Source organism: Solanum tuberosum, unplaced genomic scaffold (genome assembly GCF_000226075.1).
Source record: "Solanum tuberosum cultivar DM 1-3 516 R44 unplaced genomic scaffold, SolTub_3.0 scf00058, whole genome shotgun sequence".
Taxonomy (NCBI): Eukaryota; Viridiplantae; Streptophyta; class Magnoliopsida; order Solanales; family Solanaceae; genus Solanum; species Solanum tuberosum.
This window is the reverse complement of record NW_006238982.1, coordinates 359,033-372,544: the sequence shown is the minus strand read 5'-3', so window position 1 is coordinate 372,544 and position 13,512 is coordinate 359,033. Positions and strand designations below refer to the sequence as shown.

The following is a 13,512-nucleotide window of genomic DNA, read 5'->3' as shown; positions in this document are numbered from 1 at the left end:
TTTTCAGGCCACTGTGGGCAGATTCCGGCAGCTTCCAATATTTTCAGACCACTATAGCAGTTTCTATCAGTTTCCAGCATACATACCAGTCTATGGAGAATCGACGAAGGAGAGAACGTTTTGGAAAATCTCGATCCAAGTGTAGTCATTGTCATAAGCCTGGACACACTCGTGATATATGTTATATTTTGCATGGTCCACCACCCAGTTATGATCCTATTGTTCTAAAGGAATATAAAGAGTTCCTTCAGTATCGTGCAAATAAGCAAACGTCTCCACAAGTAGTTTCGGTTGCACAACCTGATGTTTCTGTTGCGGGTAATTCTTTTGCTTGTGTGTCACAGTTTAGTACTCTTGGATCATGGGTCATGGACTCGGGGCTTCTGATCATATCTCTGGTAATAAATCACTTTTGTTCGATATTGTTTATTCACAATCTCTTCCTGCTATTACTTTAGCCAATGGGATCCAAACAAAACCAAAAGGGGTTGGAAAAGCCAAACCCCTATCTTTTGTCACCCTAGACTCTGTTCTTTATGTCTCTGGTTCTCCTTTTATTCTGGCATCTGTTAGTTGTTTGACGAAGGCTCTACATTGTAGCATAACTTTTTTTTGATGGTTTTTTTCTCATGCAGGACCGCAGTACGGGACAGACGATTGGAACATGACATGAATCACAAGGCCTTTACTACCTTGCCTCTTCAAATTCCTTGAAAGCATGCTCCGTTATAGATTCCCCAGATCTAATTCACAAACGTTTGGGACATCCGAGTCTATCCAAACTGCAAAAGATGGTTCCTAGTTTGTTTTGTCTAGTTTATCCACATTAGATTGTGAGTCGTGTCAACTTGGGAAACACACTCGTGCTACATTTTCACGTAGTACTGAGGGTCGTTCAGAGTCTATTTTTTCATTAGTTCATTCTGATATTTGGGGTCCTAGTAGAGTCAATTCCACTTTAGGATTTCGTTATTTTGTTAGTTTCATTGATGACTATTCAAGATGTACTTGGGTTTTCTTAATGAAAGATCGTTCTGAGTTATTTTCTATATTCAAAAGTTTCTTTGCTGAAATACAAAATCAATTTGGTGTTTCTATTCGTACTTTTCGTAGTGATAATGCCTTAGAATACTTATCCTCCCAATTTCAGGAGTTTATGACTTACCAAGGCATTATTCACCAGACTACTTGTCCATACACCCCTCAACAGAACGGTGTAGCAGAAAGAAAAAATAGGCATCTTATTGAGACTACTCGTACCCTTCTCCTTGAATCCCATGTTCCGCTGCATTTTTGGGGAGATGCAGTGCTTACGTCTAGTTATTTAATAAATGGAATTTCCTCATCTTCTATTCAGAATCAGGTTCCACATTCCATATTGTTTCCTGAGTCACATCTCTATCCTATCCCCCCTCGTGTCTTTGGGAGCACATGTTTTGTTCATAACTTAGCCCCAGGGAAAGATAAATTATCCCCTCGTGCCCTCAAATGTGTCTTTCTTGGTTACTCTCGAGTTCTAAAAGGGTATCGTTGTTATTCATATGATCTTCATCGTTACCTTATGTCCGCCGATGTTACATTCTTTGAGTCTCAGCCTTACTATATGTCTTCTGATCATCCTGATGTATCTATGGTCTTACCCATACCTCAGGTTTTTACCTGTACCAACTTTTGAGGAATCTACGGTTACTTCTACATCTCCAGTTGTAGTGCCACCACTCCTAACTTATCATCGCCGTCCGCATCCAGCGCTAGTCCCAGATGATTCATGTCATGCGCCAGACCCTGCTCGTACTGCGGACTTGCCTCCTGCTAGCCAACCGCTTGCACTGGTAATGATCAAGATGGTATCGTCAAATTGAAGCAGCATCTCTTTAAGCACTTCCAGATTAAAGACTTGGCAGATTGAAGTATTTTCTATGTATTGAGATTGCTCAGTCTAGATCAGGTATTGTTATTTCTCAACGCAAGTATGTCTTAGACATTCTTGAGGAGACGAGAATGATGGGATTTAGACCTATTGACTCCTATGGATCCGAATGTTAAACTCCTTCTAGGACAGGGGGAGCCACTTAGTAATCCTGAAAGGTATAGACGACTCGTTGGAAAATTGAATTATCTCACAGTAACTAGACCTGACATCTCTTTTCCTGTGAGTGTTGTAAGTCAGTTTATGACTTCCTCTTGTAATAGTCATTGGGAAGCAATTGTTCGTATCCTGCGATATATAAAGTCAGCTCCTGGTAAAGGACTACTCTATGAGGATCAAGGCCATGAGCATATCACTGGATATACAGACGCTGATTGGGCAGGATCACCCTCTGATAGACGTTCGACATCCGGATATTGTGTTTTAGTAGGAGGTAATTTGATGTCGTGGAAGAGTAAAAAACAAGTGTGGTTGCTCGATCTAGTGCAGAATCAGAATATCGAGCAATGGCGGCAACAACTTGTGAGCTAGTTTGGATCAAACAGTTGCTTGGAGAACTAAAATTTGGTGAAATTGATTAGATGGAACTTGTGTGTGACAATCAAGCAGCTCTTCATATCGCATCAAAATCCAGTGTTTCATGAAAGGACTAAGCACATTGAGATTGATTGTCACTTTGTCAGAGAAAAGATACTCTCAGGTGATATTGTTACGAAATTTGTGAAGTCAAATGATCAGCTTGCAGATATCTTCACCAAGTCCCCTCACAAATCCTCGTATTAATTACATCTGTAACAAGCTAGGTACATATGATTTGTATGCACCAGCTTAAGGGGGTGGTGTTAGAATAGAAATATGTATATATATTCCTACTTAGAATAGGAAGAAGAATAGGAATAGGAATCCTAGTTAGAAAAGGATTTCAATGTATTGTCTAGAACTAGGGTCTCAATGTAACAATTTAGATACAATTCAATAATATTTTTCCCATATATTTCTCACAGTCACTATGGAGAAAAACACTCTTAATGTTCAACTGATAAAGTAGCCAATGGTGGACAACAACCATAGAAAGAGACGAACAAATGTTATCTTAGCCATAGAAGAAAGTATCACTATAGTCAACTCCAAATATTTGAGTATACCCCTTGGCAACAAGGCGAGCCTGATGTCGGTCAACTTGGTCATCTTGACCAACTTTGGCTGCACAAATGCAATGATAACCAACGCTAGATTTACCTTAAAAGAAATATAATGAGCTCTTTCAATATTGAGCAAGTAAGTAGATATCTCCACAAATCCTCGGTTGCATAGTCTAATACCCTTGGACCATGCGTTGTGGATTCCGGTGCTTATGATCATATTCCTGGTGATAAATCACTTTTGTCATATTATTTATTCTCAGTCTCCTCCCCCTGTTACTTTAGTCGATTGAATTTAAACAAAAGTACAAAGTAGTTTAATCTCTTATCCTTTGACACTCAAAATTATGTTTCTTCATGTCCATGGTTGTCCTTTTAATCTTGCATTGGTCCGTCGTTTGACTTGTTCCCTAAATTGTGTTATAATATTTCTTGATGATTCTCTTATTAGGGACAGACGTTGCCGTAGGACATGAATCACAAGGTTTCTACCATGTTATCTCACCAATTGTTACGCTCTGTGCCTACACCCTGGACGTTGCCGGCACGCGATATCATTAATTGCCCGAGCATACCCATAACATGGCATTGGACATGAGCATACATCTAAACATGAGCGGAAGAATACATTTGAAAGCATTTGAAGAAACAAGATTCATAAGAAAACAAATTTAATAAGAATTTATTACCATTGTCAAAGGACACGAAGGTCCAAATGTAACATAACTATTCATCTATCTATGAAGCCTCAAAACATAATTGAGTAGTGTCAACTGGGACAAGACCGCCGATGTACCTTAAAAGAAAACATAACTTCCTAAAATATGTAGACTAAGCCCCAAAAATAGAGAGGGGCTCACCAATAGTAGAAAATATGAAACCTAGTGAGCAACTTGATTTCATGTCTGCGTACTTGAGTCTGCATCAATAAAAAGATACAGCTCCCTTGACAAAAGGGACGTAAATATATATGGAATAGGACTATATGTATGTAAAATGGTGGAATAAAACATAACATTCTTATATATTAATAAAAGTAACTAACATAGTCATAATCGTAAAATATGAAGGCCAAGAGATGAGGTCATTCAGATTACCTTAAGGATATTTCTTTTTTCATATTTTTGTTCATTATGGGAGTCTAATAGTGTAACCGACATAAACCACCATGTGAGCGCATGAAGTGTGATCTCGACCTGATCAGTTAAGTCATCTCATACCTTGTCGGGTATGAGACATACGTGTACATATCATGTGGATCCATAGCTAGCCCTTACCAAGGACATAAAGGAGTTGCCGAACCAACGATACGATCCTTAACCTACGTCGACAAACATTGTTTCAGGTGTTAGTCATTTAGACTTATCCCTTCTCAGTAACTATTTAGCTCCCTTAAGCTCATGTGATCATGGGTTAGCCCATAGACTCATATTTATAACATATAAGGACCATAGTTTATAAACTTCATTCATATCATCACGTCATGAGGTTACAGTTCATGTATCATAGCTTTGCATTCATGAGAGACATATCATATCATAATAATAAAGTTAGAGAATCATTAGATAGCATCATAAGGTCTCACATTTGGGAACTTTCATAACTCATAGTTCTAGGGTTCATAACATAAGAATTTCCAAGTAAATATCAAGAAATTGCCGAAGAGTTGTCAAGAAGTCATAAACAAAATCATTGAAGTAGCTCTCAAGTAGCTCCTAAGATAAGAATTTCTTCTTTCTATAATCATTCGTAAATTCATGTAGAAAATCTTAGAGAACTCCTAGGTAAAAGAATTATCAAGAAAATTGAAATACTTTCATGGAGAGTTCTTTGATTAGGCATATTAGTTTAGACAGAATATTACAATTTGTTGCATAATTTGCTGATACTGGCGCATTTATTTTGGTAGGAAGTATGAGTACCCGAAGCAGGCACCACCAACCTTTTATCAAGTAACAAATAATACAAAAGAGCGTCCCGACGTGTGGGTTGAAAGTCCAGAGAAGTATTCCACTTTGACTAATCTTGAAATAGGAGTTTTTCTTGTTCCTTATTATTCATTTGGTTTTATACATAAATATGCCCTTTAACTTGGCATTAGCTAACATCTATGCTCTTCAACTATGGGTGTGCACATGTAGGCACTTAAACTTGTATAAAGTTGAACAAAGTAGACATACACGTCCTGCGTGACATAATACATGTAGGACGTTGTGCAGGATGCCGTGTAGGACGTGAATTCCACGTAGGATACCAAGTAGGACGTGTGTGTTTACTTGTTCAACTCTATACAAGTTTAAATACCTAATTGTGCACACCCAAAGTTGGAGGACATAGATGCCAAATGAGGTCAAGCTAAAGGGCACATTTATATATTATGCCTTTATTTATCTGACTCCCGTTTATCATTGCAGATCCATCATTGTTTCAATTACAAGTGATATTAGAACAATAAGAACTGAGGTGCAGCTTGACTAGAAGTCTTCCTTCTCTGTTTGTTGGCACGTAGCAATATATGCTTAATTTTTTATATAAAGCAATGAGAGTTGGAAGTCATCCTGGGGGATTTGATATCTGTAATTTATTTTGTATTCAATCATGTACTCATTAGGTGCTTGAACTTATGACATGTTTGAAATCAGCTACATGTTAGCAGAACTCATTTTCTGCTCTTCCAGGTGTTTGCTGCTCCATACAGTTTGAGATTTCCGCGTATTGATAAAGTCAGATATGACAAGCCTTGGCATGAGTGTCTTGATGTGCAATGTTAGTGGCTTTGTTACAATGATGTTTGATGTCTATATTTGAAACTTTTTCTGGTATCATTGTGTTCTTTGATTCTATTTTCACTTTCTACTCATAGCAGAACTTTTTGTTATTCCTGTCTCAGCATTTGTTGATCTGGTACATTCAACCAATGGTACCACGCAGAGGGAGGACAATTATGGGATTGAGCAGGATCATGAATCAAAAACCATTAGGTCGTCAAGAAAACGAGAGAAGAAGAATGTCTCTGCAGTTCCTTCTCATTTTGTTCAGACTGACGTGTCTCGAATCAAGGGTGAAACATCAATGTTCTCTGACATGGTGTTTTGTATCCTTAACTATCATGTCAATGGAAAAATGTACTCTGGTTTCTAAGCTGTTTTGTGGTATTAACTGTAAGATCTATCCTGTAAATTTACCAATAAAAAAAGAACTACCTTGTTATTTTTGTTCCTTCCTTTTTTTCTTTTTTTGGGATTTGTTCTGGTCAACGGTGTTCATACTTTACGTGGTATTTGTATCAGAACAAAGACAATTTGTTGTCAGTTGTTTCTTAAGTTTATTCTGCCTTGAAAATCATTGAATGAATTGGATTTTTGGGCTCTACTTTCAGCTATATGTGCTTATTATGTATCTATTTGTCATGTTACATTCTAACATGTAAATTCTTTTACGAAATATTTGTCACCTAACTGGGTATAAGAGGTATCCTTAACGACACCAGATTTTGCTAATGTGCCTTCATCACATACACTTGAATCCTTGCACAAAATGGTGGTCGAGCATGGGGGTTCTTTCTCCATGAATTTGAATAAGTCAGTTACTCATTGTATAGCAGCTGAAAGTAGAGGTTTCTCTCTCTCTCTCTCCCCAATCCAGAGTCATGGTGTTAGAAAGTTCATGTGAACACCCATGAGCAGTTGGGGTGCACTATAATATTAACTTGGAGGTAACACTAGGATTTTTCTTAATAACAGGTATCAAGTTTCAAGCTGCAAAACTTCATGGAGATGTTATTCAGTGCTCTTGGCTCTTTGTCTGCTGTCTGCAAAAGAAGCTCCTTCCTTTACAGCCAAAGTGAGTTACCCGGCAGTATTTCTCATCTTGTTCTTTCTTCCTGTAGTTGGAATTCCATGTGTTCTGTGATTCTTTTGACTTTTTCTTGGTTTCTTGCTGAAGGTATTTTCTTTTCCTTTCTGATTCAACAAAGAAAAAGATGGAAGCAGAAGTGGATGAATATTCTGATTCTTTCTACTCCGACATCAGCATTGAAGAAATTAAACTGGTATAATTTGGTTTAGCTATCTGCTAAATAATCTTATATGCGTCCGTAGCTTTAACAGTAGGAGCATTACTGTAAAACATTGAGCAAGCAGCTGACTGCCAATCTTATTTGATTCTGTCCGTTCTCTTTCTTTCCTTATTGCAGCTTTTGAGAAATATAGAACACTTAGAAGACTCCAAAACTGTTGAGTACTACAAGAAAAAGTACTGTCCCAAGGATAAATGGGCTCGATTTCATGGTTGCTGCATTTATTTTTTCATTCCAAAGCAGTGTCTGTGAGGATTCCTATCTTCTCTGTCCAATTAGCTTTTCTACTTGGGTATTAATACTTCGATGTGGTGGTTATTTTGTTGAGGTTTAATGGCTCTCCTATGTGTTTCAGGGAATATTCAGATTGCAAGGTTTTAGTGGAACTTGCTATGAGAAGGATGAAAGTTGAAATTTCTGTGGGTGGTGGGAAAGTTTGTGACAATCTTTTTCATGCTACCCATGTCGTCGTCATGTCTCTACCAGAGTTTGATGTAAAGTTCAATGAAGTGTTGAATAGGTAAGTTACAAATCTAGTTTACTTTTCAGAAAGTAAGATGTCCGCCATTCGAATTGGAACTTTAAAATCGGCTTTCTGGTTGTTAGCAACCTCTTTTATTTTTGCTGTTCTCGTCAGTGGTATTTTCTCGAGTCGCAAAATAGATTTATATCTGGTATTTTTCTTGGAAAATCCAGATTATTATGCGTTGAGGGTTTATTTCATTGATTTGTTATAAACCATCTGCAGCATTGGTTAAATATGGTCCATCTATTATGTTGGATTAGATCAATGTATTTTGACCATAGGTCTTTATAACCAACCATTATAATCCTCAAATACTAAGTGCATTTAAGAAATCTCTCAGCAGACGTTAAGCTTATTCTCTCAGTGCACATTAACAATGGTGTACGCAATTGGTGAAACTTCGTCCACCCTACTGGAATGGCCCAAGGCTGACCAACGAAGACGAAGGCCGCCAGTCAGCTTTCCGGCAGTGGGTTTCTTGGGCTAGGTCGCACAACTGAGAGGGGTTCATCAATGGTCTCGTTTGTGGACAGTACTGGCATAAGTTGACAAACCCCTCAAACAATGACACAATCGTTGTAAATATTGCACGGTGGCGAAGCTCATCTCTTGAATGTTGCTAGTAATGGAGAAAAAACTACTTTTCTCACCTATTACTCTAATACCATGTAAGCAAGAGAGAGAAATTGAGAGAGAACACAGCTTGATTGTTGCCCCAAGCTAATGGAGTTTAAATAACTAGGTTTACATGTCCTAATAAAAGAAAGGAAATCAATACATAATCACAAGGGAGAAAATCAATCAAGCTATATACTATATCTACGATATCTATAATAATTACAGAGATTCTCACACAACCCATAGGTAAAACCGTTGTAGCTAAGATTTTAGCAGCCGATGTATCTAGTTGCAAAAGAGTGACGAGGTCCAAGGAACTTGAAGCGAAATCCAAGAACTGAAGTGCACAATGTACAAAAAATTTGAGAAGTACCAAATACTATATTTTAATTTAGCAGAATAGCAAGCAAATTGCAATAGACTATAATCTCAACATCCAAAATACAATAATGTCGATATTAAATTAAGCTCTAAAGAACACAACATGGGTGTGTTAGCCATGAACTCAATTAAAGATCTTGCTTTAGCAATTTCATCAGTGAATCTTGAATTTTCTAAGTTGAGCTCCAAATAACAGACTGTTTTTCCTTTGGAACACTTCGGTTGTCACTTTTTTAAGTGAACACTGTTCAGTAGTGCATGGAGTTACTTATTCAGTGATAATACCTAGCTTCTAACACTTTTAGTGACGGAACTTGCGTTAGCCACTAAGTTTAGCAACGGAACAAGTTTGTGGCTACAGTTAGCTACGTATTATTTTTGTCTATTACGGATTTTCCTTCTAATTTTTACTATCATGCTTTTCCTTCTATAGCGATGGATGCAAAACCCATTGCTAAAATAGTAGATATGGAGATTTTATCTACAGACAGAAAACCTTGTTAGTCTGGTTAGTGGCGGATGTTAAACGACTTAGCTACAAATTTTATTCGTCACCAATTCTTTTTAGTTTTTTTTTTTTTAGAATCTGAACAACTGCAACCTTAAGTATTTCTCATATAGTTGAGAAGTGGCTAAATCTCATATCAAAAGCTGATTTACTCTAAGGAGGTGTTTGGATATGCAATTTTGACTTCAAATTTGAAGTTTTGATTTGAGATGTGTTTGTTTATGACATTTTAAACAAAAGTTCAATTTCAAATTCCAAATTCAGTTAAAAGGTAGAGTTTCAATCTTTTTATAATTTAAAATTTGACTCATAATTTTAAATTTTGCAAAAAGATACACATAATTATTGCAAAAGTAATTACTCGAACCTACTTTATGCAAAAACAAGCTCCTTCTCCTAACGGCCTCACCTGCTCAATCCAGCCAAGTTGTGGCAGTCTCCATCAGCCGGCAAGATTTATCTGTGGAAGCATATCATTGTTTGCAACATAGCTCTTTGATGGTAATTTGGGGATGTTTTGATAGTTTCACTAATTCTGGGGTTTTTATGTTTATAAGAAGAAGTATAACTTTTGAAATCCAAATTGCATTTCCAAGCACAATTTCAGCTTTAAACCAACCTCTACCTAAATCAATGATTTCTAAACATGGTTTCAATTTCATGTAAACGCCTAGTAAGTCTGATTCAATTATGAAAAGTTGACACTGTTAAATAAATGGTAGAGTAATGTTCTGTGCAATTTATTCAGAACCATGCAATTTTTTTGTCTGCCATCATACTTTTTGATGTCAGGATGATGTTTTTCGTTATCTGAATGAGGATACGGAATATGCTTTTGTTCTTTATTCTCGATAACATCCTAATCTTTAAAGTTCAGTTTCTCAGAGGCAGAGAAACATGTTTTGTACAATACAAAGCTGCATGTAGTTGGAGCACGGTGGTTGGAGGATTCCTTTAAAGAGGACCAGAAGTTGGTTGAGGAGAGTTATAGCCTTAAGCCTAGCAATTTTCAAATGTCAATCTCTGAGAAGAGGTGAGTCGTGTATTTCTTATGGACCAAGATAAGGAGTTAATGTAGTATTTAGTATTGGAATTATTATTCTTCATTTTTGTCTTCCAAAATTTGCATTCCGAGTGATGTTTTAAAATTTCCATTTAGATGTGTTGAGGGTGGTGGGTGGTGTTGCTCTTACATGGACGACATGCAACAGCCATACTTTGGGGAAGCTCTTTTGGTTGCCATGCAAATTTACTACCTTTTACCTACTATATAATATGTAGGAAGACTCTTTCTTCTAAAATGTTGTCATTTTCTCCCATATTAAATTATGTTCTTATGTCTTCTTTATGTGAGTAGAATTGTGACTTATAGCATATTTCATGCAGTTTTTAAATATCTAAAGATTTTAGTTTTTGAAAAATTTAGCTTTAATCTGATCCAAGTTAACTCCAAAATTGGTCAAATAGGTAGTTGAATAAGTGAAAAATATGGACAAGGGGAGTATGAAGATAAGAATGAGATATTCAGTTTATAGTTTTAGATGAAACCATTTCTGAAATTATGATGTCACTTTCAACTGTTTGCAACATAATGTTCTTCAAATTGCCATATTTGAGGGTGGTGGTTGATAAATAATGCCTGGTGTACCATCTATAGATGAGAGCATAAAAATATCTCTGTCTAGATTAGGGTTTTCTTCTAGCTACAGTAATTTAATCAGGAAACCAAACAGATTATTGAATAGGGAGCGAGAGACGTTCTCTACTAACTAACTATTGATTCTATCCATTATTGATTTCTGAAAATTAGGGATATCACATAAGAGTTCTATGAATGATTGATTGATTACCTTACCTCTACTTACTTTTTCCCTAGGGCCAATTAGCACAAAAGTGGATTTGTACTAGTAAAAAGAGAGAAAGAGAAGCTCTCTCCATCCAGTTCCATTTTATATTATACTGCTTGATTGTATACAGAGTAGAGAATAATAGTGATGATAATAGTAAATGTTGATAAAATTTAATAATGATAATAATATACATGGTGCTGAAAATCACCCTAGATAGGAGGGTGTGGAGCGCATTAGGGTAGACGGGTAGTAGGTAGTGTAGTGTTGTCTTTCTCAGGGTGGCTGGTGTTTGCGATGGTGCTAGTTGTATTATTGTAGTTCTTGTTTTTTACCTGTATCATTGTTATTTATGGAGTCTATTTTTTTTGTTGTTTTCGCTACTTTTGCATTGTTCCTTATTATTTGTTGTATTCTCTACATTGTCTCCTTCTTCTTTATACCGAGATTTGTTTCACTTGAGCTGAGGCCCGAGGGTCCTTCGGAAACAGCCTCTCTTCCTCCACGAGGTGGTGGTAAGGTCTGCCTATATTCAACCCTCCCCAAACCCCACTTGTGTGTTTCACTGGGTATGTTGTTGTTGTTGCTGCTGAAAATGATATTAAGTGGAAACTGCAGTTGATAATTGCATCTGCGAATAGAAAGAAGTAACTGTATTATTATAAGGAAAATCCATGCATGTCTTACAAGTTTTGGGCGAGTACAACCAAAAATAACTACAGTGGGTATTGCTGATGTAGGAAGACTGCTTAAAGAACTAACTATTGAGTCGTAGATAGATTTTTGTTAAACAAAGGAATTTCTGAGGGATTCTTTTGTCAATGTAGGTAGATTTTATTCTGGAAATTATGCGTCAAAAATGAAATAAAATGTAGGATATAAGTATCCATAACAAAGAGTCAATCAATTGCCTTAAATTAACACAACAAAGTCAATTAATTGATAAATGCAGTCCTAACAACGAGATATTCCTGCAGCCAAATTACTCATCTTTTGTCCAGTAATTTCTACCTATTCATCTTCTCATACTTGAATTTCTAGCTTTGCTTGAAAATCTTGCCCAGCAAGCAAGTGATGCATAGTAAATTCAAGCATGCATGACCTTTTCTTTTGCTGGCATTTGTATTATGTGTTTAACTACTCAGCGTCCATGTTTTTCCTGACTCAGTAGACATGATAAGCTAAAAGGTGATTCCGGAAAGTGCAACAGACCATCTTCCCCTGATAAACATGGAGGGCAAATCAAAGCAGAAGGAATTTCAGACCAGGGCCGAGCTATCACGCTACCAAAGAGGGGAAGGAAACGAGATAGAGGAAGACCTACTGGTAGTGCTACAGCAAAAGGGAAAGTGGGGATCAACATTCCACGTAGAGTTAAACGCAAGGTCACAAGTAGTCGTGCTAAGATTCATGAAAATGAATCTGATGAAAGTGCTACTTCAGGCGAGCATCTTCGTAATGACGAGAGTGAAGCGGCTGTTGGGAGCCATGAAAGTATTGCAATACGTATCTCAGGAATTCAGAATGAGGATGATGTACAAGATCTGGAATTGTCACCAGATGGTAAAGCATTTCCACCAGGGACTGCTGAATGCAGTGTGATCGGTGAAAGATTGGACGAAGCTTACGAAACTTCATACGGAAGTGGAAATATTGCCAGGGGCAAAGACAAGGTGGATGAGCTGGAAGACCCTGTTGATCCAGTCCAAGCTATGCTACTGCATATGATACCCCACTTGGATAGTAAGCCAACAAGAAGCGTGGACACTCTTGTAAAAGATGACAAGCCAGAGGCAGATACTAATCCCAGTCCTAAAAAGAAAAAGAAAGTTAGCTATAAAGATGTAGCTGGTGAATTGCTCAAAGATTGGTGAAGCCCTTTATGCCATCCACCACCTTATAAGGTTATGAACTTTGTTTTGTTTCCTTCTGTATTTTTATTCCGCGACCAAGTAAATGTAATAGTTCTCTTTGTTGTGTTTCTGGTGTAAATGATTCGAACAGTTTATGCGTCTTTCTTTTATTATTTGGTGTTTTATCAGTTATGCTTACTGGCGCACCCATTAAAAGTGTTATCCTTAGGGATCCTTTGATTCACTGATTAAGTTATTCCGGAATTATAATTCTTTAGGTTAGAATCTTGGAGTAAATTAGAGTCCAAAGTCGAAAGGGCATGTTTTTCAAGCAAGTACACTAAAAGGGTAGCCAAATTTTACGACAAACCAAAAAGCCTGTGAGCTGCCAACTATTTTTTGATGTCCACCAACAGACATTTGTGGACACTTTATTCTTTTAAAAGAAGAAAAAATGGCATAACATGACAACTTATAGATTTAATTAGTAATGGCTTGAGAGCCGATAAATGTCATGGCGTGCACAGTGAAACACTAGCTTCGTCATCGTTTCTGGTGCTTTTTCCATCTATTTTTTGATGTCCACCAACAGACATTTGTGGACACTTTATTCTTTTAAAAGAAGAAAA

General features: G+C 37.0%; 1 protein-coding gene across 6 annotated transcripts in view; it reads left to right on the top strand.

The window, feature by feature from the left end:
- Positions 1-13,056, top strand: part of LOC102578397 (DNA ligase 4) — a 51,289-nt gene extending 38,233 nt beyond the window's left edge. For 3 of the 6 annotated variants that reach the window (XM_006344464.2, XM_015307416.1, XM_015307418.1), the window contains 11 exons: positions 4,982-5,077; positions 5,487-5,535; positions 5,751-5,838; positions 5,963-6,166; positions 6,563-6,688; positions 6,816-6,915; positions 7,018-7,123; positions 7,268-7,398; positions 7,506-7,670; positions 10,061-10,216; positions 12,199-13,056. In XM_006344464.2, the coding sequence (XP_006344526.1) occupies positions 4,982-5,077; positions 5,487-5,535; positions 5,751-5,838; positions 5,963-6,166; positions 6,563-6,688; positions 6,816-6,915; positions 7,018-7,123; positions 7,268-7,398; positions 7,506-7,670; positions 10,061-10,216; positions 12,199-12,904 (1,927 nt within the window). In that variant the 3' untranslated portion in view covers positions 12,905-13,056. Of the gene's footprint in view, positions 1-4,981; positions 5,078-5,486; positions 5,536-5,750; positions 5,839-5,962; positions 6,167-6,562; positions 6,689-6,815; positions 6,916-7,017; positions 7,124-7,267; positions 7,399-7,505; positions 7,671-10,060; positions 10,217-10,342; positions 10,461-12,198 lie in introns of all 6 variants that reach the window. The other 3 variants (XM_015307417.1, XM_006344465.2, XM_006344466.2) reach the window with 3 other exon arrangements.
- The last annotated feature ends 456 nt before the right edge of the window (positions 13,057-13,512 follow it).